Source organism: Schistocerca gregaria, chromosome 2, assembly GCF_023897955.1.
Source record: "Schistocerca gregaria isolate iqSchGreg1 chromosome 2, iqSchGreg1.2, whole genome shotgun sequence".
Classification (NCBI taxonomy): domain Eukaryota; kingdom Metazoa; phylum Arthropoda; class Insecta; order Orthoptera; family Acrididae; genus Schistocerca; species Schistocerca gregaria.
Window position 1 is genome coordinate 259832065 of NC_064921.1, and position 27871 is coordinate 259859935.

Sequence of the window (27871 nt, forward strand, 5' to 3'; positions counted from 1 at the left end):
TCAAATCTGTGTAAAGATACTCTCATTTTTTAGAAACAATGTCTTCAATTCCATTAGTCATAATTTTTGGGATTTGATCAGTTCCTACTTTAATCCTTATATATTTTCCTCTGTTGGTTCTGCTTCACGATTGTTTTACCGAAGTGGCAGATGATGCTTTATCTTACATGGTGGCAAGGAAAATAAAAATAGAACAAATTATGCTCTTTTCATTTCATTGTAATTCAACTTCATCGTGGAACATGAACTTTTTCAATATGTACTGTATATGGCTTTCGCCCTCAACCTTGTGTGATGGATCCTTTTAGAGCACGGAAAGGTACCCCATGAGATGATTCTTCAGAAAGAGAATTTGCAGCTAATTTAAAAACTATCAGTATAATCATATTCATATTATGCTTTCAAAGTAAATAAAAGGTATGTTTTCCCAAAATGTCTTCAATCAAACACCCACATCCTGAAAAGTCACTCTAACGGAAAAAACAGATAGTGGGTTTCATGGACAACTTTGTAATAAAATTATCCATAGTAAGTTAAATGACTGAAGTATGTATAAAATAATCAGCAGCGAGCCAGCTGTGAACTTTTTATTTTATTTTGAAGTGTGTGTGTGTGTGTGTGTGTGTGTGTGTGTGTGTGTGTGTGTGTGTGTGTGTGTGTGTGTGTGTGTAAAATTTATATTTAAAGTGTGTTAATATGTGATTAGTAAACTGTAGAATTTAATATTCATTTCACTCTCATATGCTAATGGCAGACTGTGTTTGCTCAGAAGCATGAATCTTGGGGCTGATGACTGATCAAAAACTAGGTATTTTTTTCCGATTGTGAACATCATTAAAGCAGTGATGTGTGTTACGTCATTAAGCTTTTTGGGAGGAAAGATCATTCTCCTCCCCCCCTTTTACGAAGTTCCCACGATCTTCCAGTTTATTTACACTGAAGAGCCAAAGAAACTGTTATACCTGCCTAGTACTGTGTTGGGTCCACAGGAGCATGCAGAAATGCTGCAGCACAATGTGCATGAGCTCGACTGATGTCTGAAGTAGTCCTGGAGAGAATTGACACCATGAATCCTGCAGGGCTGTCCATAAATCCATAAGAGTTCAAGGGGGTGGAGGTCTCTTCTGAACAGCATATTGCAAGGCATCCAAGATACGCTTAATAATATTCATGTCTTGGGAGTTTGGTGACCAGCGCAAGTGCTTAAACTCGGCCACTCTGTAGCAATTCTGGATGTATGGGGTGTCACATTTTCCTGCTGGAATTGCCCAAGTCCATCGGGATGCGCAATGGATGTGAATGGATGCAGGTGATAAGACAGGGTGCTTACATACGTGTCACCTGTCAAGTGTCATATCTAGATGTATCAGGGGTCTCATATCACTCAAACCGTGCACGCCCTTCACCATTACAGAGACTCCACCAGCTTGAACAGTCTCCTGCTGACATACAGGGTCCATGGATTCATGAGGTTGTCTCCATACCCTTGCATGTTCATCCGCTCTATCCAATTTGAAACAGGCTCATCCAATCAGACAACATGTTTCCAGTCATCAACAGTCCAATGTCGGTGTTGACGGGGCCAGACGAGGCGTAAAACTTCATTAGTGGTACACAAGTGGGCCTTCAGCTCTGAAACCCCTTATCGATGATGTTTCGTTGAATGGTTTGTACGCTAACACTTGTTGATGGCTGAGCATTGAAAGCTGCAGCAGTTGCACTTCCGTCCCATTGAATGGTTCTCTTCAATCGTCTTTGGTTCCGTTCTTGCAGGACCTTTTTCTGGCTGCAGTGATGTCAGAGATATGATGTTTTACCAGATTCCTGATGTTCACAGTACACTCATGAACTGGTCGTACAGGAAAATCCGCTCTTCAACACCACCTTGGAGATGCTGTATCCCATCGTTCGTGCGTTGACACCAGTTCAAACGCACTTAAATCTTGATAACCTGCCATTGTAGCAGCAGTAACCAGTCTGACAACTGCACCAGACACTTATTGTCTTATATAGGCGTTGATGACTGCAGTACCATATTCAGCCTGTTTCCATATCTCTGTATTTTAATACGCATGCATATACCAATTTCTTTGGTCCTTCAGTGTATATAGCTGTCCCTGTTGCTAATACAAAGCTTCCAGTTTTAGTATGCATGATCTCAGCTCCTGTGCCAGTAGTCTTGATTTTTTCCAGATAAATCCTTACTTCTCACATACATATTGTGGCACTTTGATGCATGTAAATTAACACACTGGATTATGTAAATAATATGTTGGTTTGACAGATTGCAGTTTACTTCTTGTTATTTCATGCAAGTAATGCCCATACAAGTAATTATTGTTTTGTGGATTGAAAATGATGATTATGTACTTGCTGTGATAGAAGCTTCCCTTGAAAGTTATTGATGATTATGGTGGCCAGTGCTGGGTCCAAACTGGTTCTGTGACCCGTACTTCCATGAAGCTTGCTCTGGCATCTCTGCACCTGTCTTTCGGTCACATTCATCATGTCAGTTGGCTAATGTGAAGCTTTCTGAGAAAGCATTTGGCTAAGGAAATCAAAGTAATCAACCTGTCTAAATTAGGTACTCAGTGAATTTATCACGCAGAAGTAATAATTGTGAATGCATGATGTTTATCTGAAAATTTATATAAAATCCACATAGCTTGCACAATTAGATAAAAGTAAGAGAGTAAAAATGAACAGTTTCCAAAAAGGAATGATCACTAGTGAACTAATTCCCAAAGATAGTGAGTTTGCTGATCTCTAGGGTACTGACACCATTAGAAACTTGAAAACATCATGAACTAAGTTTCTGTAATGTCTTGCTTGTTGCTTGCCGTGGAAAAAAAAGAAAAGAAGGAAAAAAGTGGTCTACATTGGTCATTTAGTATAAACTGTGTCATTGTGTGTGTCTCTCTCTTAACACTTCTTCATTAACACAAATAACAGCTGTTTCATGTACGTTTTTTTGTGTTCCAAGTTAGTTGCAGTCCCACAAAGGTGGCCAAAAATTTCTCCATAAATCATGAGCATATGCTGTTGACTTTGTTTTTGGGTAGACGAAGACCACCCCCCCCACCCCCACTCCCCACCCCCCAAAAAAATTCTTTTTATTATTTGTGGAGTTCAGTGATAGGCTGTTTCCACTCAGTGCTTTAGGTGTCAACATTGTCTTAATGTTTTGAAACATTATTGATATATTTAATTTCTGCATAATTTTTTCTGAGTGGATTTCAGTTAAGCTGACACAGAATCACATTGGTGACAGATGTGATGAACTTGTTTCCTGACATATTAAAACTACATTCTATAGTGAGATTAAAACCTTGAGGCCTTGCCTTTTTGTGATGCAGCAAACTAAAGCTGTGGTATGGGATGTCATACTTGAAATCTTATGCTCTGGAAACTTTTCATAAGTGCTTCTCTAGTGACAGAGGAGGACATGATAGTTACAGCAAAAAATGTACATATTAGTTTCAGGCATTGTACTCATGTTAGTGGTGAGAGTGGCTTTGTCACCATATGGACATTCGTATTTAGATTTCCTGTAGTTTCTCTATATCATTCATGGTGAGCGCTGAAATGATTCTTTTGAAATGAACACATCTGCATTTCTTCTGTATTTTAATTCAACATTCGAAGTTTTTTCTCAGCCCCTAATGACTTTGTCGTGCATGGGACATTAAACTGCAGTGTTCCTTCCTTTCTTGTGTTTGTGAAGAATGTAACTATTACAATATTTCAGTGAAAAAAAAATTGGGTGCGTTGAAGTTCTCCTTTCAGAGCATGTTTGCCACAATGTCAGATGAAAACGAACACCTTTGTTTCTTGCTGTATGCCTGTGTTAAGGAACTACCTTAATGTAAAGTGCTTCATCTGATTGTACACAGATTAACAAATTCACTGTGTGAAACAATGTTTTTCAGTGCTGTAAATATATAAATCCCTCCAACTATAAAAGCAAAAGGTTTCTTGTGTCTATTCCATTTATCTAAATTAACAGCAAAATTTAAGATAATATTTTTGGAGAAAGTATTTGAACAGTTTAACCCACACAAACACTTTATCATGCTTATGAAATTAATACAGATTGTAATTGAGAACTAACTAACTAGTAAAATTTATTGTCAGTATCATATTATCCATTTTTGTTATTAGCTGGTAACTTCTGCTTTAGTCTACAACAAGGAAGAAGCATCTTAGTCTTTCTGCATAGTCATCTGCTGCATGTCTGTGATTTTAGACATTTTCGTATCTTTCATTCAAGAACTGAAGGGGGCTTTGTGGAATAGAACACCCAACTACTATTCTGCAAAATGAAACATTACATGTCTCTCTCGCTGACTTGAGAAGGATATTTTGCGGTGAAATTGCATCTAACGTTGAGACGCATTCACCAGAGTTAAAGAGTTGACATGTTTACCTGTAAAAGCCTATGGGTAGGGGTGCAGCAGCTGGTCTTGCCGCCACACTCTGCTGCGTGATGTAGTATGTCATGTAGGGGATGAGCCGCCGAAACCGTTCTGAACTAGAGGGCACCCAGCCACTGCTGACGGGGCTGCTGCTGTTGCTACTGCTGTTGAGAGTACTGTTCGTGGATGCTGAAAACATGATGTTAAGATTTTATTTCCTAAAATCAACTGAAGATATACATTGATTGCCGTTTATTGGTGGTGACTTCAGTTTACCCTTGGCATGTAGATGAAAAAACATGTTTAAATCAGGAGGTATGCGTAAAACATCTTCAAAAATTGTGCTTAACACATTCTTTGAAAATTATTTCAAGCAATTAGTTCATGAGCTCACTCAAATGGTAAGCATTTGTGGCAACACACTTGGCTTCTTAGCAGCAAATAATCCTGAGCTAACAACAACCATCAAAACATACAGGAATTGGTGAACACAAGGTTGTTCTAGTGATACTGAATACTATAACTCCCAAATCCACCAAAAATAAAAATATATCTATTTGAAAAGCAGATATAAATTTGCTTTTTGTCTTCCTGATAGACAATCTCCACTTCTTCCAAATTAACAATGTAAGTGTACACCATATATGGCTTGAATTCAAGTAAATAGTATTGGACATTAGTTGAGACATTTACACCATATAAATTAACAGAAGACAGAGTTGATCTGCCGGCCAGAGTGGCCAAGCGGCTCTAGGTGCTACAGGAACCGCGCGACCGCTATGGTCGCAGGTTCGAATCCTGCCTCGGACATGGATGTATGTTATGTCCTTAGGTTAGTTAGGTTTGAGTAGTTCTAAGTTCTAGGGGACTGATGACCTCAGCAGTTAAGTCCCATAGTGCTCAGAGCCATTTGAAGTGTTGATCCCCCATGGTACACAAAACGGGTCAGAACACTGTCGCAGAAACAATGAAAAAAGCATGCCAAATTTAAACGAATTCAAAATCCCTAAGATTGGCAATCTTTTACAGAAGCTCACGATGTAGTATGGACTTCAATGCGAGAGGCGTGTAATAGTTTTCAGAATGATACTTTCTCTTTAAACCTGGCAAAAAATTCAAAGAAAATCTGGTTGGATGTGTAATATGCTAGCTGTAAGACACAGTCAATACCTTCTCTGTGTGATAGCAATGGAAATACTATTGATGACAGTACTGCTAAGACAGATTTACTAAACATAGCCTTCCGAAGACAAAGAAGACAAAGTAAATATTCCAGAATTCAAATCAAGAACAGCCACCAATTTGAATAACTTAGAAGTAGATATCTTCAGAGTAGTGAAGCAACTTGAATCACTTAATTAAAGCAAGTCTTCTGGCCTAGACTGTATACCAATTAGATTCCTTTCAGAGTTCACATATGCAATAGTTCCATACATAACAATCATATACAACTGCTCAGTTGATGAAAGAGCCGTACCCAAAGACTGGAAGGTGTACAGGTCACACCTGTATTCAAGAAAGGCAATAGGATTAATCCACTAAATTATAGGCCCATATCATTAATGTCAATATGCAGCTGGATTTTGAAACCTATATTATTTGTGAAGATTATGAATCACCTCGGGGAGAATGGTCTATTGACACATAGTCAATGTGAATTTAGAAAACATCATTCTTGTGAAACACAACTAGCTCTTCACATTAAGTGTTTAGTGCTGTTGACAGCGGATTTCAAATTGAGTCCGTATTTCTAGATTAGCAGAAGGCTTTTGACACCGTACCTCACTAAGTGCGTGTAATAAAATTTCGTGCTTATCAATTTCATCTGTTATGCGACTGGATTTGTGATTTCCTGTCAGAGTTTGTAGTAACTGACGGAAAGTTGTCAAGTTAAACAGAAGTGAATTCTGGCATTCCCCAAGGCAGTGTTTTAGGCCCTCTGCTGTTCCTTAAAAAAGATTTAGGAGACATTTGGAGCAGAAACCTTAGGTTGTTAGCAGGTAATGCTGTTGTTTATCATCTAGTAAAATCATCAGAAGATCAAAACCAGCTGTGAAATGATTTAGATAAGATATCTGTAGGGTGCAAAAATTGGCAATTTCCCTGAAAAAATGAGATGTGTGAGGTCATCCACATGAGTACTAAAACAAATCCATTAAATTTCGGTTACACAGTAAATCAATCCAATCTAAAGGTCATAAACTCAACGAAATAACCAGGAACTACAGGTACTGCTAGAAGGAGAGCATTTCGGCCTTCTGTCTGTTATCTTCCATTTCAGTGGCGTTGTTGTTGCTGAGAGAATGATTTTGACCCACTTACTGATTTTACATACGACCAAAATCTCTTAGGTTTTTACTCAGGCCAGTTGACAATGTCTTACTTTCAGAATCATTGAACACTTCTTGCTTCTCTCATTGCTCTCCTTACACTCATTTTCACTTTGTTCATATTTTGTTTGTCAGCTAGGCTTTTACTTCTCTTGAAACTGAGATGAAGTGCTCATTATTTACGTAGCACTTTTCTAACTCTGCTATTAAACCATGGTGAGTCTTTCCCATCCCTTAAGACCTTACATGGAACTTACTTGTTTAAGACATGTTACATGATGTTTCTGAATTTTTTCCATTTGTTCTCCATATCGTCATCCTCATCACCGAATATTTGATGCTGACTGCAGAGATATTCTGAAATTTGTATCCTGTCACCCTTGCTGAGCAAATATATCTTCGTACCTTTCTTAACATTCCTTGTAGGACCAGTCGCCATAGATGCTATCACAACCTTATGGTCACTGATACATTCCTCCATGTTTACTGATTGGATGAGTTCAGGTCTGTTTGTTGCCAGGAGGTCACCCTCATGAGTTGGTATTTTAACTATCTGCTTGAGGTAATTTTAGGACAAGACGTCCCTACAGCTACAGATCCTGACCCAGCATAAAAGCATCCGATCACCATTTTTGACCGTTCTTTAATATTCAGTTTCACTCAGATTAATTCACATTCAGAATCTGTGATAACCATACTAGATTTTATCAAATTTTTTACTGCAATAAACACGCCGCTACCATTGGCGACTAACCTATCTTTCGATAAACATTTGAGTCTGAACTTAGTATTTCGTTGTGATTGATGTCTGGCTTCAACCAGCTTTCTGTTCCCAATATTATCTGTGCATTATAACCTTCAGTAAACGATATTAATTCTGGGACCCTTCCTTGGATGCTCCTGCAGTTTACTAAAATCATATTAATGTTTTCTGTCTCTGATCTGCCAGGATCCAGATTCTCTGAGGTTGCTGTGGCTGATATAACAGGCAAATCATGTTTGCTCCTAAGGGAGGGGTCCTCTAACCTAAAAAAGCCCCATGTGCACGCCACATGTACTCCGCTACTCTAGTAACCGCTTCCTGCATGTAGTGCGCGCCTGACCTATTAATGGGAATCCTACAATTCTGCTCCCAATAGCGGAGGTCAAGAAATTAACATCAGATACTGTCACAGAGCTGTGTGAGCCTTTGGTTTAGACCTTACACTCTGCACCAAACCAGAGGACCACAATCAATCCTGGGTACGATGCTACAAATAGACAGCTTAGCCTGCACTCCGTGTGTGTTGTTAGTTGTCTTCACCAAATGAGCCAGCTACCGAAAGGAGCCGAGGATGGCCTCCGAACCCAAGTAGCAGGTGTCATTTGTGCCGACGTGTGCCACTACATGCTGCTGGTTGCACCCAGTGTGCTTGATAGCCTCTGGCAGGGCCTCCTCCACATCACGGATGAGACCTCCCAGCAAGCATACTCAATGCACACTGGAATACTTTCCCACCTTGCCTGCTATCTCCCTGAGGGGCTCCATCACCCGCCTAACATTGACGCTCCCAATGACTAGCATACCCACCCTCTGTACTTGTCGGGACTGGGCAAGAAAATCGACCCCAACAGGAGAGGCATCCTGAGCTGGCTCAGAGTTATCAACAACACTGGGAAGCACCTCGTACCTGTTGCTAAGACGTAGAGAGCCAGCCACACGGCCTGCTCCCTCTTTCGCCCTCTGTCCAGTGACACACGAACCCACCACTGTCTGCCACCCACTCTGGAATGAGGACAGACTGGTCAGATATTGCATATCAGAAGCCGCAGCGACATCTGGACCACGAGGGGATTCCAGTGGCAACAGAAGTGTCGCTGGTCTCATCACTGACGCCCTGATGTCACCACAACTTTGAGCATTAGCTAGAAGCTTGCCGATGGTAGCCAAAGCAGATTCCAGCTGTTTACAGACAGCAACCAACTCTTCTTGTGTCCGCTCACAACAAGCACAGTCCTTAGCCATATCGTATTGTGTATAAAATACATATATGGTCTCAAATGACGCTACTGAGTTTGAGAATATACCAGAGAAGAATAAAGTAACCCTAAAAGTTTGTGTGCAGACTTCTCACTGAACTCTGAGACCACAAGCTATTAAACAGAAATAAATTTCTCTACATGGAAAATTTTCTCAATTTATTATCTGTTGCAGTTTTCCTTACATTACATTAATACTTCTTCCACAGATCCTGAATGCGACATTTCGTAATGATGTGGAAAGTGTCAGTTTAACATAAGTTTCCATTACACAGTGTAATATATACTACTTCATATCTAAAAATACATCTATTGAGTAGGAGGAGTTGTCATTCAGAAATTCTTTTAATATATTTTTAATTGTTGGTTGGCTAACTGTCAGACTTTTAATGCTATTTGGCAAATGACCAAAGATTTTTGTGGAAGCATAATTCATCCCTTTCTGGGCCAAAATCAGATTTAATCCAGAAAAGTGGAAATCATTCTTTCTTCTGTTGTTGTAGCTATGCAGTTCGCTATTATTTTTGAATTGTGATGGGTTATTAATAACAATTTTCATAAGTGAATATATGTATTGCGAAGGTACTGTGAATACCCCAGTTCCTTAAATAAATGTCTACAAGGTGATTTTGGGTTGGCTCCAGCTATTATTCTGATTACACACTTTTGTGCAATGAGTATTTTTTTCTCGTAATTATGAATTACCCCAAAATATGATGCCATATGAAAGCAATGAATGAAAATAGCCATAGTACGCTAATTTACTTATACGTTTATCACCAGAATTTGCGATAACCCTAATAGCATAGGTAGCTGAGCCTAGTTGTTTCAACAGATTATCAGTGGGTTTCTTCCAGTTCAATTTGACATCAGTGCACACACCGATACATTTTGAATATTCTGCCTTTGCAACAGACTTCCATTCAAAATCTATATTTATCAATGGTATTTAAGCCATTTACTGAACAGACTTGGGTATACCGTGTTTTCTCAAAATTTAATGAGGGTCCATTTGCAGAGAAACATTTAATAATTTTCTGGAAGACATTATTTACAGTTTCCTCAGCTGATTCTTATTTGTTAGGTGTGATTACTACACACTTGTATCATCAGCAAAAAGAACTAGCTTTGCATCTTCATGAATATAGAGTCTCTAGTCATTAACATATATTAAGAACAATAAGGGACCCAAGACCGAACTGTGTGGGACACCGTTCTTGTTACCTTCCCAGTTAGAGGACTGAAGTGAGATTGGGCAATAGTTGTTAGCATCAAACATATCCCCTTTTTTAAGCAATGGTTTAACAATAGCATATTTCAGTCTATCTGGAAAAAATGCCCTGTTTCAGTGAGCTAATACATATGCGGCTGCAAATTCTATTGATATGTTGGAACAAGCTTTTAATACTGTCTTGTATCTGTCCTGCTTGGGCAGCTTATAGCACCCTTTCTGCTAAAAACAATCACCAATAAAATGCTACTGTAGGTTTTATATCTAGGATTTTGATGCCGAAATGATATTTATGGCAGTCTTGTGGATAACTGTTCTGAGTATTGTTACAACCTGCTCAAGCAGAACTACCACATTCACCAGCCTAAATCTCTCGTGAAAATTCAATTCAGTGAAGACCATTCGGTTGTCCACTGTCGAGCTCTGCACTTCGTGTATGTGAACTAGTGGTGAAAAAGATTTATTACGTTCCGTTCCCCAAGAACCTCTTTACGAGACACCTAAAACGGTATTCCTACTGTCTAACGTTGGAGATACGTTTAACAGAATGCCCATGCTGCCAGTGATCTTTTATAGTTGCCAAATGTTAATGTTTTCCAGTGACATAGAGAAAGAAGTAACTAATCTTGTTCGTATTCCATGCCTTACGGAGGATGTCACAACGTGGCGTTACCGCGTGAATGAAATGGAAAGTGCTGCCACGGAACTGTGTGTGAACGCGCCCGTTGAGTAAGTGGTACACTACTACGTTCTTACACTTCCCATGTCGGCCGTTCACCGACGCAGCTGGGCTGCCGATTCTCAGGTGCGACGTTTATCTTTTTACATTGTTAATTTGATCTAAATAAAGTCATAATGTGCATCCTGACGGCCAAGACTAGTCGGAACTGAGCAGAACTGTTAGCTGAACAGACGAAGCTGGTCAGTACCCTGAAATGAAAGTCTTAGCAGTGAGATGAAATTTTTCCTGTCCGTACGTCTGGAGCAACTTTGTGTGGAAGTAAAATTCAACCGTGGGAAAATCAGAGATCAGTCTGTAATATCCTAGCGCCGAATACATTTCATTCCATTGCGAGGTGAGCGCCCAAGTAAAAACTGAACCAGCTCAACAGGTTCATGCGTTTACGAACTGTGTGACTGGTCAGCTGGACCACCAGATGGTCTCATGAGGGGCGGCCGGTCATTTACTGGTCGTCCTGGTCGCTCCACCATTCCTGCTTAGTGGTCCCCGAACAGTTGTTCCGTGTAGCGGAAGTCATTTGCTTTTAATTTACGATTTGAACGGTTGGGAAGGTCAGCAGAAGCGTTCTTAAAGGGGCAATTAACGGAACAGACTGATCTGAATCTTATGAGTATACAAAACGAGAATAGAAAATGTGGCGACTCCGTAATAGTAAAGACAACATTAACGCCGTTACAATAACACGAAGAACTGCCGTGGGCGAAAAGCCCCTCTCTCTCTCTCTCTCTCTCTCTCTCTCTCTCTCTCTCTCTCTCTCTCTCTCTCTCTCTCTCTCTCCCCCCCCCCCCCCTCTCCCCCCCTCTCCCCCCCCTCCCCCCCCCCTCTCCCCCCCCCCTCTCCCCCTCCCCCACCCACTGAATCCGTGTGCGTGTGAACTGATTACGTCAGCCAAGTACAGAACTGTGTTGTTACATCGCAGAGGCTAGAGTTAGCATGAAGACAACATGCGTGAATTACATTTATACGGCGTACCTCTTCAGCTCATTAATTATAGACCCCCGCTTATTATCCTATGGTTTATTTACGTTCAGTGTTTTGCGTTCGGCTCACACACTTGCAGACGCACACAAAAGTTAATAATCTTACCCTTTAACCTCGTAAACGTGTACGGGACAATCAGAATACACTGCAAAACCATTGAAGTGGTGGTTGCGACATAAGTTCTCCACAATTATATTCGACTGTTATTAATTTGCTTGAAATTAAATTGCTGTTTAATTTGTTCTACTTATGTTAAGTGGCCGAGCGGTTCTAGGCACTTCAGTCCGGAACCGTGCGATCGCTACGGTCGCAGGTTCGAATCCAGCCTCGGGCATGGATGTGTGTGATGTCCTTAGGTTAGTTAGGTTCTAAGTCTAGGGGACTGATGACCTCAGATGTTAAGTCCCATAGTGCTTAGAGCCATTTGAACTTATGGCAACTTCTACTTTGAGGACCGCTTCCCTTACGTTTTATTAATTATTCACATTTGTTGAAAAGTGATGCATTATTAGCTGCGACATATGACCCAAAATCTTAGTGCCTTATACTAAGTATAACTTTTACCTGACTACGGAGGAGTAATTAAAACTTCATGTCAAATGCAACAACTGTAAGAGAACCATAGCTCAGATATTACCTATGTTAACATTGGTATATCCGCTACTGAACTTCGCTATATGAGTTTGAATATAGCAGACAGGCGCTTACGTTTGTTTCACTTGAGTTGAATTCTGTTTGCCAGCAACGTCACGCTGAACTGCACAGATATTTAGTACAGAACAGATCTTGCGAAGTAGAGAGCGAGGGTACTGACTAACTCCCTAATGACAAATAGAAGAAAACTGACTTGCCACGAAAGCCTGAGATGTGAGCTTTCCGGCTACGAACGTCAGTTAAAAAATAGTAGTAGTAGTAGTGATTCACACAGTTCCAGATCCCTGTTCTTTCCTCGCGTTAGATACTGTCTGTCTGCAACCAAATGACCATGTTGTCTGATCGCAGATGACCAGAATGTACATTTAGAAGTAGTTGGCCATAAAGACTATTTTTTAAAGAAAAGAAAAGATTATATGGATTGAATCGAAGCTCCAGAGAGCTACGTTGTGATAAACTGCGATGCTTTTCCGCAGTGGGAACATATTTGGAATTCATCCTAGATTGCTTGCGATTAAGTCAACAAGTGTAATGTGAACGCCGACGTTTTGACCGTGACTTCCCGCTGCTTTAGGAAGTTATTGATGACGTATGTAATGTTGGCTGTCATTGTTGCCACACACGGGTCGCTGGAAGGTAATAACTGGCTTTCTAATTTAGTAGACCAACAAATGCATTATCTGGCATCGGTCACGCAGTTTTGTCTGTAAGTTGGAAGTTGGTTGCCTTCACATATCGTATAGGTAGTTCTGAGCCAAGGATGTGAAAGAGAAAAAAAATATAACTGCTAGAAGGAGAGCAAGGCTCCATTCCTGGTTCCCACGGCTAAATCTACGCCTAGTGTTGCGTTTTTTTCCATTTTTTCAAAACAAGTCGGAAATGTACTTAAAATGGGTCAAGTTAATACGTCAGGATGAAAGCTACGACCTGCTCGCATAGAATAACAAGCAGCGCCCAGTTTGCGAGACTGGAAGGTGTTTTAGATTCGGATCGAATCCGCGTGGCGGATTATAACGGTCGTGACCGCTGTCCTTTGCCGGCCAGCCCGGGGGGGGGGGGGGTTGGCAGTTTCCCATGCTCGTTTAGGCAAATGCTGGCCCGGTCCCCCTTTTTCGCCTCAGAAAATACGATCTACAAAAATTAAAATACGATCACACACAGAACAAAGTTTACACGGTTCATAGAAACGCAACTGAAGACTACGGCGGCAGGAAGGACATTCGCCCTCAAAGTTAAGTTGCCAAATATTGAGTACAGTACCTGTATTAAACAGGATCAACACGGAGAAGTTAGGATAAAAGCTACGTATTATGGAGCTATATTCAGTAAACGACTGTTATTCATTCTGAAATCAGTCGTACATAAGAATTTGCGATTTTATTCATAGCGTTCATTTTCTCAGTGATTGTAGAAGGGTACATGCATCAGAGTAGAATTCAGTCGTGAGTTTATTATCTCGCTTTGCTGGTTTCGACAGATTAGTCTGTCATCTTCAGAAGCTTGATATTGGTTTAGCAGATGTCAATATCTTCTCCACAGGAACGTAATGCCATGAAATTTGCAAAAATGTACGTGATAATTATAACTATAGGTTGACAATTACAGTAAATGTATCACATGTATGTATATGTGATAAATTTTCTGTAAATTATCGGTCTGTGTTTATAATTATCGCCTCTAATTATACATTTCTAGACATGTCATTGCATTATGCTTCCATGAAGAAGGTATTGACATCTGTTAAATCAGTATTAAGCTTCTGAAGATACAGATTAATCTGTCGAAACCAGTAAAGCGAAATAAAAATAAGTATGCAACTGACAACAGAATTTTATTCTGCAGTATATGCAAGAATTTCCATTATATCTAGGGGTTCTTAAATGGCATTTCCACGTTCTTCAGATTGTAAGTTTTTGTGTAGTGACCTGATTGATTCACAAATATCTGAAAGTGAAAATAGGTGTAAGTCTAAAGTTATTTCAGTCTTCTAAGGACTATATCTAAACTTTTCAATGGGCTACATGAATTACTCGGAAAATTTACACAGTTTTGATGACTGTATCTGCCTGACATCAGCAACGTCTTTAAGTGGCACCATGTCAATAAAAGGCCTGTTTGGGTCTCTCACCATTCGGCACCAGTGACTAGTTTGTAGTGTTACTTGACTGTACAGCACCTTCTTGAGTCTTTACACTGCAAAATTTATATAACAATCACGAGATGAGTCTTATTAATTTTCTTATTCATATGTTATAGCTATTGAGGTCGGGCGGTGGTTACTGCTCAGCACTGCACGACGGCGTTTCAGATGTTCGCCTGGTGATACAGATTTAGTTTTTCTGCGTTTTTCGAAATCGCTTAATGCATCGGTTATGATAGATTTCCTTCCCCAATCTGAACTTTTTCCGTCTCCAGTGACCTCGTCATCGACAGGAAGTAAAATCTCATCTTGCTTTTCTTTCCTTTTAATAAAAGCATCTTTTTTATTTTGAAAACGGAAGTTATTTGTGATGGACAAAGTATTGAGCAATTTTGTGAGCGGAGAAGTCTTCGTTAATCTTATTGGTTTTTATCCAAAACTGCTATTACGACTGGTTATAGGTTTTCCCTTCAAACTAGAGCTTTCCCTCTGGCGATATCTGCGAACGGAGAATAGCTAAAAAATAAAAGATGTAAGAGCAAACAAACCGACATCTAAACTGTTTGTGTACTGTAATCTTTATAATCAATACTGGAAACTTACAATACTCTATTCAGAACTTTTGCGGTAAGCGAAGCGTTAAAACACTTCAGAAGGAGCTGTTTTCCATACATCTCTAGTGCTTAGTGAAAGGTTAACATTGTTTCACAAGGAGTCACACAAAATGTAGGAGTAGCAAATAATTTATTATTTATTTATTTCAATGAGGTAATATATGAATTACTGTCGAATATGTAGAAAATGTTTATTAAAGTACAGAATTACGTAAAGCTGCAATTACTTCATGACGGAACGGGAGAGATTGCTAGAGCCGGAAGACGAACTAAACAGTAGCATCTGTGAGTCATATGCTGATGTGCCAGAACCTTATGACCACTATCCATCGCGAGACTGAATACTGACTGATGGCATTGCTGACATGTGGCGCAGTACGGAAAATATGTAAGTGGAGCAGAAACGAAAGGGGAATCACTCTAGAGACGATGCGAGGTACAAATGGTGAAATCCACTCACATAAGCGACTTTTACAAAGGGAATATTGTTATGGCCCGTCACATGGGAAAGAGTTTCTTGGAAACGGCGAAGCTGGTCAGCTATCGAGAGCCTCTATGAAAAGTGGTTGATGGACGTTGCAACCACGAATAGGCAACAAGAAGATGGACGTCTACGCATCATCACAAACGTGGAGGTTGGAAGCTCACCCACTCTGTAAAAAAAAAGGATATGCGACGGTCTGTGGCAGATTTGATGATCGTAGAGTGCAGTGCTGGTGCAGACGCTGGAGTTTCGGACCTCACGGTTCTGCGCACGTTGCTGAACATTGGGGCTCCGCAGTAGATGAGCCTTAAGTGTTCGCATATTGACGCAACGACGTCGCCAATTCTGATTGTAGCGGCGACGGGTTCATCGAAAATGGACCGTGGATCAGTGGAAACGTGATGCCCGGTCGAGTGAATCACGTTTCTAGTTAACATTAGGTCGATGGTCGTATCGAGATAAGTTGTCATCCAGACAAACAACTGCTCGAAACGTGCACCATGCCTCGGCCGCCGGACGATGGGGGTTGTGTTATGCTATGAAGGACATTCCACGGAAGTTCGGAAGTAACCGCAGGCACCATCAAAGCTGTGGACTCCGTGAACATTGTTATGGGCCACCTACATTATTTCATGTTCGATGTCCTCCTCGGCAGTGATGGCATCTTCCAGTAATATAAATATCCGTCAGAAGGCCTGGATAGAGCTACTGTGGTTTGAGGAGCATGATGGTGAACTCAGTTGATGTCTTAGCCGCCAAATTCGCCTGATCTGAATCCGATGAAACACACAAGCACGCTGTTAGCCGCTAGTTCCAGGCCCACAAACCTCCAGCCCGTAATTTAGCGGAATTTCTTAATCTGTGCATAGAATGTGGTACCGTTTATCTCCAGAAATCTACCAATGACTTGTCGAATCCACGCCTGGCAGAATCGCTGCAGTATAGCGTTCCAGATGCGGATTAATACGCCATTAACCCCAGTTGGTCATAAAGCTGTGGCTCAGTATTAAAGGTTCAAGGGAAAAAGAGCTAAATAAGTAGAAGAAATTAAATGTATTATTGAAATCAAGACACTTGGAGGTGTAAGAGGACATCAATAGGTTGTGTGATTAGAACCTCCAGTCGGGTAGACCGTTCGCCGGGTGCAAATTTTTCGATTTTACGCCACTTCGGCGAGTTGCGCGTAGAATCAATAGGCATGCTTACTGGAACATGCGGATATGTCAGGACAGCTGACATTATTGCGTGTACAATAGCTTATTCACTCACCATAACAAAACTTCTGATACGCGAGCGGAGCCACAGGTAACAGCTAGCTGTGAATAAATTGTCAATCATTTGGTAAAAGTGTGGCGTCCTAAACCAACGTATGCTTTTGTTAGCCTCTCATCCTAGCGAAGCTTGTCAAAGTGTTTTTTTACTGTTTTTATAGTCATTTCGAAGGTCATCGTTCCTAGGTTATTGTAAATACAACCCCTATAACCTTATTGTACATCCTTTGAATGCTGTAACTTTTTTCCCTTTAATACTTTCGAAAGAATTATTGAATGGATAAGAATGCTATTTTGTTCTCTTCCCTACTTAAGTCTCGTTGCGTCACTTCTTCAAAATTATTACATGACAGTAGCGTGTTTACGAGCTCGTGGCGAACTTCAAACAATCCAAATAGGCTTCTACATTGAAGACATCTTTACTCCTAATGCAAATTGAGTGATTTTAGTGTTACATTGGAAGTCCCCACGGAACTATTTTTTAAATCCGGGCACTTGTTGTGACAAAAGAAATGTAAATTCAATTTTACTGAAGAACAAGATTTTTCCTTGGTTAACCTCAACAGTAGCATGAAATTTGCTCAGATATAGTCACTTTTAGTACAAGAAATTGAAACTGACCTATGTTGCGCAATAGCATTCTGGAGGATTTAGGTTCAAATAGCCGTCTGGCCTTCCTGTTCCTGAAGTAGGCTTTTTTGTTTTTGTGAAGTAACGCTGGGTGAATGCCCTTCGAAAAAGACGTGATTAATTTTCTGACCTGTCTTTTTAAAATCCTAAATTGCTGTCGATGTCTAATGACCTCGTCATCGACCTGACGTTAAACCCTAACCTTTCTTCTGTGGGTTCTGTTACTTGATGTAGGTGTCACGATGCTGATCTATCTTCATTTTCTTCATTTAATTGTTGAATCGGGAATTGCCAAGTAGTCCAGGAATTCACACGTTGTTTTTTCGTCTATTTACACAGTTGTTCTGACTCCCCTCCATTTAGGAATTTCTTATGACGTACGGTCACACTTTCTTTGGGACAGTCGCCCATCGTTTAATAGCTAATTTCCTTTTTTCCACTCGTAAAAATGTGCATTGGCCGAAATCAAGTGACTGTCGTGTATGTGTCAACAGTCTGTGAGGAGGTAAGGACACAGTTCTCAGTGTAGGACAATGTCTAATGTTCCTTTTATTTATTTGTTTTTCAGTGCCTGCAACGACAACTTAAACTTTTGATGAGAGACTGTGAGTGTTCGTAGAAAGAGACAGTATTAACGAGATGCTGTCAATATGAGATTTATAGGTTTGGAGGTTATGTTGACTCCGATTCGACAAAACGTTGAGCTGCAAACCATAGACTCTACACTACAGGCTATTAAAATTTTAACATCAGAAGGAGGGATGCTACAAACATTATATTGGTTTGAAGTGTACTACATGCTTGGAAATTCAAATTTGAAGTGCAGCTTATGGCGTATAACAAGATATCCTTAATCAAATGTTGCACATTTCAGTATAATCGAACAAATTAAGTAGGCGTTGCGCAATCTACATTCTGTATATAAGGAAATATCACCCAGCTGGCTACTCATTCAGAAATTGCATTTGAATATTGGTTGCATATTCCTTGTAACTAAGAAACATGCTTGCCACTACGTATCAGTATTAGACAGCAGCGGCAGTGTCGTGACCTATCGAGACTGCGGTTTATCGTTTTAACGAAGTTGCTTCTCGCCTTGGTCGGGATATAGAATTAGTGGGTTCAGGATGGCTATAATCAACGATTTGCTGGTTTATAACGGCCCCATACAACTAGCTTCCCCCCCCCCCCCCCCATCCCATGCATATTATTTGGTCAGCCGGGTAGGTACGCCTAGCCACGTCATTTACCATGATATGTGGGATGGGCTTGTATGCAGCAAGACCAGTCAAAAGTGTCACCGGCAGTGCGAAGACATTAAAAGAGGGGAAAAAAAAACGCGCGCTGTCTGCACGGGAATCACAGTTATGGCTTCACTTGACACGGCAGCAGAGGTACACCGGCAGTGGTATGCCTAACTACAGTGGTGCGCCCAGCGATAACTCTGAAAATAGAAGTCGTCTTTTCGTCAAGTCCGGTTTCAGCATCACCATTGATGTACCCTTTTGAGGCGGCTGCAAGGAGAATGAACGTTGCCAGACTACTTTCGTCATTGTCGTCCGGGTGCGGCACCTGACGTGATGGTGTGGTGTGCTATGAGGTGCACAACATGGATCATCTGTGGTTCGCATAGCCGGTAATTTGGACAGCGGGCGCTACATTTCTCCGCGTTAAGGCCAGTGATAGTGTCTTGCCTCCGAGGTCTCCGTAACGTTTTCATTCAAGAAGAAGAGACAAAGCCACCTTTTGCCCTGCTTTTTATGTCAAATTGATTCCATATTTCTTGATTTCTAGAAGGCTTTTTGCATCGTTCCTGACAAATTACTTCCAGTCAAATTGCGTGCCCGTGGAGTATCGTCTCAGCTGTGCGACTAGATTCGTGATTTCCTGTCAGGAAGATCACACTTCGTAATAATTGACGGAAAGTCATCGAGTAAAAGAGAAGTAATATCTGGCGTTGTCCAGGAAATGTTATAGGCCTTCTGCTGTTCCTGACGCACAGAAACAATTTAGGAAAAATCTGAAAGCCCTCTCTGATTGTTTGAAGATGATACTGTCATTTACGCTCTAGTAAACTCATCAGATGATCAAAACCAATTGCAGAATGATTTAGGTAAGATATCAGTATGATGCAAAAGTGGCAATTGACTCTAATAAAGAATAGTGTGAAGTCATCCATATGTTTACGAAAAGGAATGCACCAAATTTAGGTTATACGAAAAATCACGCAAAGGCTGTAAACTCAACTATATACTTAGGGATTACAATTACGAATAACTTAAATTGGAACGATCACATCGATAATGTTATGAGGCAGGCAAACCAAAGACTGTGATTTATTGGCAGAACACCTTGAAAATGTAACAGGTCTCTAAAGAGACTGCCTACATTGCGCTTGTTCGTCCTCTGCTAGAGTATTGCCGTGCTGTGTGGGATCCGCTTCAGATAGGATTGGAGGACATCGAAAAAGTTGAAAGACGAGTAGCTCGTTTTGTATTATCGGGAAATGAGGGAGAGTGTGCCACGGATATAATACACGCATTGGGATAGCTGTCATTAAAACAAAGGCGTTTTTTGTTGGAGCAGGATTTTCTCATGAAATTTTGATCTCCAAGTTTATACCCAGTGTGAAAATGTTTTGTTAGGGAAAATGATCATAATAATAAAATATGAGAAATCAGAGTTCTTAGGGAAAGATTTAAAAGTTCATTTTTTCGGCGCACTTTGTGAGAGTGAAAGCAATAGAGAAGTAGCTTGATGGTGTTTCTATGTACTCTTTGCCAGACACTTAGTTGCGTAATTATTTAGATGTAGATATATTGTCCTACCAGAATACAGAGGGTGTTCGACTGTTGCCGTATCCAGAACGTTCTACAGATCTCTCACCTATCGAAAACATTTGATCATTGGTTACCGAGCCATTTATCAATTCTGACGTAGTTGGAGCGGCATAGAATGTACTTGGGGCGTTCAATATGAGAGACATTACAATTTTTTGTGTTCATAGGAATCATTTATTGAACAAACGATTACAAGTTATATTACAGATATTCCTCGCTAATGTCTATGCACGTTTTCCATTGTTCTGGCAGCTTTCGTATTTGCATAACAAACCATTTTTCGGGTATATGCCGGCTGTGCTGGACAACTGCGTGAAATTTGCCATTTTAGTGAACTTCTTACCCCGCTTGACCTCTTTCTTTGCGTCAAGTAGGACACAGCCGCTATGAGCGAGGTACGCGAATAAAGTGGATGTGGCTGCACTGTAAAGCTTGTGTACGCAAGGTGGAAATGATCTGGCGGCTGGCGCGTGGCCGCTCATTGTGTTGGAGCAGAACGCCACGGCCAAGTTTTTCATGGCCGTTGTTTAATGCGTCAGCGGAGTTTGTTCAGTGACTGCAGTACGAATCACTGTTGACGGCAGTATTGGGAACGAGCCAATCCACCAACTGTATTCCTTCCTGATCCCAGAACACAGTCACTGTGTGTTTTGCCACGAATAGCCCCAGACGCTCTTTCATGGGACGATGGCTCCCAGTACGTCTGCACTCGGTAGACTGACATTTCTTTTCTGGAGTTTCGTGGAAGAACCGTGACTCGTCGACGTAGACAAAATACAAGAACTGCACTGTACTGTGGCACCAACTGTTGGCACTCCCCACACGCTTCTGTTTCAGCACAGTGGTGAGGGAATGAGGCACAATGTGCGTGCACCTTCTTCATCCTCAAATCCTCATGGATGTGGCCCTCTTTAGTTCGTCAAAAGTGTTTTGCTTGTGTTCCACTAGCAACTCATTGATACACTGGGCATTGATTGGTCTGCGTGCATTTGCTGGAAGCCCGGCTCTTTTTCGTATTTCAGCACAGTCCCGGCCGTCTCCGTACCCTGGTACTCAGTGAAACACGGACCTGCGACTTGATGTTGTTTCACGACTTATGGCTGCTAACGTCTCGTGGATGTCTGAAGCAGTTACTTCTTCCCTCCAGAGGAACCACAGTGTCCACCGTTTCCAATGCTTGTCCGCTTACATGTCGTCTTATCTATGTCCAAAAGTGTACTCGTAAGCTGGAATTATTGCTGCTGCAATGCGCCACATGTGGGAAGCAACACCACCATCTGGTGGCGGTAGACAGAAAATAGTCTATCTTTCCACATACTGTACATCGACACACATTTGAATGTGATACTTTGCAGTAGTTATAGGGGTCTTATCAGTCAATACTGAACGTATTAAATAGTACCCGAATATGTCGTCGAAGCTCCGTTGACTCGATGAGACATTTCTTCTGCCACAGGGGGCAGCTGTGTGCACTAAATCTTGCACCCTGTATTAACTGCACTCGGAGATTTGTCGCCGTTTCCTGGGCCCCCTTCATTCTTTCCAATAGCTTAGTGTTGCTGTGCTGCTGAAACACGCGAGTCCTTTATACAAGACGGAAAAAAATACCGCAACACAAAAAAAAGTAATGTAGAGTAATGAATTTTCGGAATTACTTTTGTCCAGGTGAAATATGTGATTAACATTGCAATATCACAGGTTGATATAAGTGCGAGGTAAGCAACTCGAAATGTTAACAGCTGGTACATTAATAATGTGTGTAACGGTAAGAGTGTTGAATGCAAGCACGCAAACGTGTGTGTTGAACAGATGTAGGATGTCAGTTTAGGGGATGGCGTTCCTTGCCTGTTGCACGTGGTCGGTCAATACAGGGAGTGATGGTGAAGGACGCTGGAGTTGTCCAATGATGGGCTAAAACAGTGGTATGTGGGCAAGCGATATCTTGTTGAAAAACACCCTCTGGAATGCTGTTCATGAACGGTAGGTCAACAGGTCGAATCATCAGACTGACTTGCAAATTTGCAGTTAGGGTGCATGGGATAACCACGAGAGTGCTTCTGCTGCCATACGAAATCACACCCCAGACCATAACTCCAGATGTAGGTGCAGAATGTCTAGCTAACAGACAGGTTGGTTGCAAGCCGTTAGCTGGCCACCTCTTAACCAACATACACCCATTATTGGCAATGAGGCAGGACCAGCTTTCATCAGAAAACACAACAGACCTCTCCATGCCCTTTCATGACTCGTGCCTGGCACCAGTGAAGTCGCAAACAGCGTTGGTTCGGGGTCAGTAGATTGCACGCTACAGGGATTCTGGCTCGGAGCTGTCCTTGAAGTAACCGATTTGTAACATTTCATAGTCTCACTGAGGTGCCAAGTGCTGCTCGGATTGCTGCTACAGATGCAGCCAAAGGCGATACACCGAACACGATGGTCTTCTTCATGGGTAGTGTCACATGGCCGTCCGAAGCCCGTTCTTCGTACGACAGTACATTCTCGTGACCATCGCTGCCAACAATCATGTACAGGGGGTACTTTTTTTCTTGTCGCATCTTTCTGCAGTATCGCGGAAGGAACATCCAGCTTCTCGTAGCCCTCACGACCTCATTCAGACTCCGAGAGATGTTGATAATGGCGTCTTTGTCGCCTTAAAGGCATTCTTGACTAACTTCAACTCACTACGTCCAGCCTGAAAGGTGACTAACACTCACGTCCGTTACCGCGTGTAGTTAAAGCTACTAGCGCCACTCTTACGAGATTTCTGCGAAATTTTAATAGACTTCCTCTTTCAGATGTGCATACACGCCTACACATTTCCGTTTATGTCGCACAACTACTCATTGGTATTGCGATTCTTTTTTTTTTTTTCGTCAGTTCGTGTATCGAGTTAACCTGTCCCCCTCATTTCGAGGAACTGTTGATAAATTGAAACTGCTTGATAGTTCGTGAGACTGACATAGCGCGTTGGTACGAGTTCTGTCAGCGAAAGGTAGACATCCGGTATCGATTTGCGATTCGATGCATAGTTGTAACCTTGACATGTTAAGCCTTATATATATTTTTATATATAAGTTCATCAATACCTTTGAGTGCATACTGCATTGGAGAGGACAAAGAATGTTAAAAGACTTGTCGGACGGGCACCTTCATAATGACTTTGGATGGAGGAGCGAGTTGTGGTAATATAACTTAAGTTCTTACGGCACCCCTTTGTTCAGATCGGCCATCGAGCTCACGTTGTGCAAGCCTACGCGGGACGCCAGATAGCGGCACGGCCTTTCAGTGACCGGTGCACCGCTCCGCTGCCGCCTTACGTAAAGCGACCCGGCCAGCCTCTCGCGACATCCCCGCCGCCCTTTCACCGGGTTCGTGGTTTCACCCGAAAATGAGCAGCTCTGTTTAGTGCAAGTGCACTTGGACGGGGTAGAGGCGGAGGCGACGTCTAGCGATACGCAAGTACCATCCATATTGTGAATGGTACAACGCTGCTCAGATCAGCTAACTGCTTGGCTCCTAGATACCGGACAACTTGCATAACAATTTTGGACCTTACATTATGGCGGGATCAGAAATTTTTATGAGCTGATCTGGCATTCACGTTTGCGGCGGTATGCTACATTCTGCTTCTTCAGTTTATCTTACGGAATAATAAATGAGACACCACAGTGACTCAGTAAGTATAGTCGAGACCGTCTAAGATCACCGACAGCTTGTAGCGCTTAGAGACATTTACAAAATCGCGTTGCTTTATTGGTTGAGTTAGTCCCGCGAAGCTGCCACGCCTAGCCCGCTGAAACTGTCAGGGATACCAACTTACGCCAACTGAACTATAGTTTCCGAAGCGTGTGAACTGATTGTATGGGCATCACCTTCCTCACATAGTCTGGCCACTATGCACGCTTCATATCATCCTTATGTGAGAGTAAAATTAAGACATATACATCAAAAACGCTGAAGTATTTATGAAAAGCCTTTTCGTTGTTTTTAGCAGTTTGCGCAATAGACTGGAAGTTGCTTTATTACCCCTACAACAAACTAACTGATTAGCAGCACAACACAACAGTAACTGTGTAATGGCCACTACACTGCTTTAGGACCTACACTTTTATTTGTGAATTGACCCCTTAGGATCACGGTACAATTTCATTTCTTCTTTGTCTGAAGTTTCCTCTTTCTCCAGTACTCGTTCATATGGACGCTGTGCTGTCGCTTCTGTTCATTCGTCCAGGCTCTTCCAGTCTTTTTAGTTCTTTCGACTTGAAATCCTTCCAAATTTTGAATCATGGTCCGAAATGTATCTCTGTTTAACATCTGAACTTCCTGAATGTTGAACCTTTCCAGATCTTTACGAGCGTCCTTAACCCGTGTCGTTGTTGTCTTTTTTTCCACAGGTAGTCGAATATCCTTTTGGTTAGTCTGTTTTTTGCCCATTGTGTATTGGTGTCCTAGAAATGATAACCACCTCGTTTTCATAGTCTCCAAGATTTTCTCCACCTTTTTGTAGATATCATTGTTGCTCCGAAGTTTCCAGCCAGTTTCAACCTGGGTTGCACCCATGATTTTCCGTAATATTATTCTTTCTAGTATCTCCAGCTTTTCCAACTTCTAATTCATGAGAGGCATTCGCTGGCATACAGCACTCTGTTTTTACCACAGCATTGTAGTGTTTTATTTTGGCATTCCAAGAGATGCACTTTTTGTTGTAAATATTTATATTTAATCTGTAAACGCTCTCCATATTTGAGGTCCAGTCCCCAACAGCAGCTTTCTCCAGTCCGTTCTTTTGTATGGCTTCAGCAAGGTATTTGATTTATTTATTTATTTTTTTTTTCCTCAAGCAGTCCAGTCTCTGTTTCAAGGAATTGTGGTCCATGTTTGTCACTTGTCATGAATTCTGTCCTCTCTTTGGAGATCGTAAGTCCTGTCTTGCCAGCGATCCTTTCTAGTAGGTTCCTCTGTATGGCCGCTTCTTCTAAGATCTCTGAAAGTATTTCAAAATCATCAGCGAAAGCCAAGCAGTTGTTTTTTTATTCCTCCCGATTTACTTCCTAGACAGGTTGTGCTAATCCCGTGATTTTCAAATTCGGAATTCCAAATTCTCACAATCTTCTCCAGGACACAGTCAAATAGTGTTGGTGATAATCCACCACCCTGTTGCACACCTGTCTTGATAGAGTTGTTGGATGGTATCCTGAGGGATATCGTGCCTTTTCTGTCCAATTGGCGCCTTAGGTCGTCAAATTTCTGAGCTGCTTGGAGAGCCCTGCCCATAATGCCCCAAAAGTTCCCTATCGGTAAGAGATCCGGCGACCTTGTAGGAGGTGTAGTTTGTCAAGCACGAAGACAAACAGTAGAAGCTCTCTCCGTGTGTGGATGGGAATTATCTTGCTGACATTTAATCCTAGGATGGCGTCCCTTAAAGGGAGAAAAAACGACGTACAATATCGTTGACGTACCGCTGTACTGTAAGGGTGCCGAGGATGACAACCAAAGGGATCCTGCTATGAAATGAAGTGGCAGTCCAGACCCTCACTCCTGCGTGACGGGCCTTAGAGCAGGCAACAGCCAGGTTGGCATCTGACCACTGTCTGGGGCGTCTCCAGACACACCTTCGCTGGTCATCGGGACTAATTTCGAAGCAGGACTCACCATTGAAGACTGTTCTACTCCAGTTAATGAGATTCTGACCCGAAGACGTCTAGTCTTTTACTATTCTTTCCTCACTCTCGCATGGTCTGTTCGATTCTTTCGTCTTTTGTCTATGTGCGGTTTTCTTGCCCCGTACGTGTGGCTAGTTTTTCCTAGGCAAGAGTGGGCTACCCCTGGTAAGTGGCGGGGGAGTGGGGGATATATGTCCCTTCATTGCATTCTGCCTCTGGGGTCATCTGGCTGCTCCCTAGATAGGACACAGTGCCTGCTTTTCTCCCTCTATTCCCCCTTCTTTTTTGTCCCCTGTCTAGTGTTCGTTCACCTTTGGTGGGCCTTGGGGTTTTCTTCCCCAGAGTTTTGCACGGTAGGCCATCTCTGATGTACAGTCGTGTAGACCTGTCTGTTCGAGGAAAGAGGGGCTGATGCCTAGTAATTTGGCCCCTTTAATCATCCAACAAACCCAAAGACCTGTCTGGAGACGCCCTGGACAGTGGCGGGATACCAACCTGGCTGTCGCCCGCCATGCAGCCCTACAGCCAGGATATGGTCTGGGATGCTACTGTATTTCATAACAGGATCCCTGTGGATGTTATCCAAGACTCAGGTTGTCCAGGTACAGCAGTACGTCGACGATGTTCTACGCACCGTTCTGTTGCCCTTCATGGCAAGCCATTCTCGGCTTCATTTCGCCCACACATGGCGAGAGTCTCTACTGCTTGTCTTTGTGCTTACCAAACCTTGCCTTAGCCAGCAAGTTCACCGGACCTCTCCCCAATTGGGAACATTTGGAGCATTGTGAGCAGGGCTCTCCAACCAGCTCGGGACTTTGAAGAGCTACCACGCCAATTGGACAGAATTCTTCACAGTATCTCTAGCGGAACATCCAACAAGTCTGTAAATCAGTGCGAAGCCGAATAACTGATTGCACAAGTGTGTGTGTGTGTGTGTGTGTGTGTGTGTGTGTGTGTGTGTGTGTGTGTGTGTGTGTGTAGGTGTAGGTGTAGGTGTAAGTTACACGGCGACCGTCGTATCCCTGGGACTAGATATTGTTACTGTGTCTGTAGAAGAAGAAGAAGAATTGGCAACAAAAGATTTACACACGCATGTGTTTCATAGCAGGGGATTGCCCGCTCTAGGTCAGCCAAAAATGGCCGAGTATTGAGAAGAGGTTCCTTTCCGAATATGTGTAGAAAGACTGTGATTCTGTCACTGCTTAGGACTTAAATGCGCACCCATTAACAGATGTTGTAATGCCTTTAGTAATTGGCTTCTACTAGCCGGCAGACTGAAATGAGTGAATAATGAAGCATTATGGATATTTTCGGCATTTTTAATGATTTTGTAATGTTAAATAAGCACACTGGACAAAAAATAATAGTTGCACACAAGAGGCATTACGCTAGTACTTAACACCGCCTCTACCCTTGGTAGTGGCCGCAGTTCGACGAGGAAACACATTCATGATAAGACCTCGTACAGCTGTTACACTGCTGGGATTCTGATTGGTAAGTTTCATTGGCTGTCCCGGATAGTAGCAGATATTTTGTATAGGATTAAAATTGAGCAATTTAGCGAGACAATCTAGGTGCGATAGGGTGCACGAGTGTTCGTCAAACCAGAAACGTATACATGCTGCCCTGTCAACTCGGCTGTCATCATCTTGGAAGACGGAAGTGTGTGCACTTACTGAAGAGTGAGGTACTCGACTCCAGATGTCCGTTACACGCAATCCTGTAACAATGTTCGCTCGGAACTGACTGATGTGAACCTTGATCCACTGACCGGAGCAATTCCTACCCGGTTTGAAAGCGGTTTTTGTTGGCAAGGAGTGGTACTCGTCTCAGGTCCCTGTCGGTTCGAATCTTTTT

The 27871-nt window shown here is 42.0% G+C and overlaps 2 protein-coding genes across 6 annotated transcripts in view; one reads left to right on the forward strand and one right to left on the reverse strand.

Moving 5' to 3' along the window:
* LOC126336827 (RING finger protein 17) overlaps nucleotides 1-27871 on the forward strand; it is a 467240-nt gene that overhangs the window by 82050 nt on the left and 357319 nt on the right. The gene's annotated exons all lie outside the window — the stretch shown is intronic.
* The window catches only part of LOC126336833 (translation initiation factor IF-2-like), a 70694-nt gene that overhangs the window by 10414 nt on the left and 32409 nt on the right, over nucleotides 1-27871 (reverse strand). Inside the window, exon 2 of the mRNA XM_050000907.1 lies at nucleotides 4427-4604. Within this exon, the coding sequence (XP_049856864.1) occupies nucleotides 4427-4604 (178 nt within the window). The remainder of the gene's footprint in view (nucleotides 1-4426; nucleotides 4605-27871) is intronic.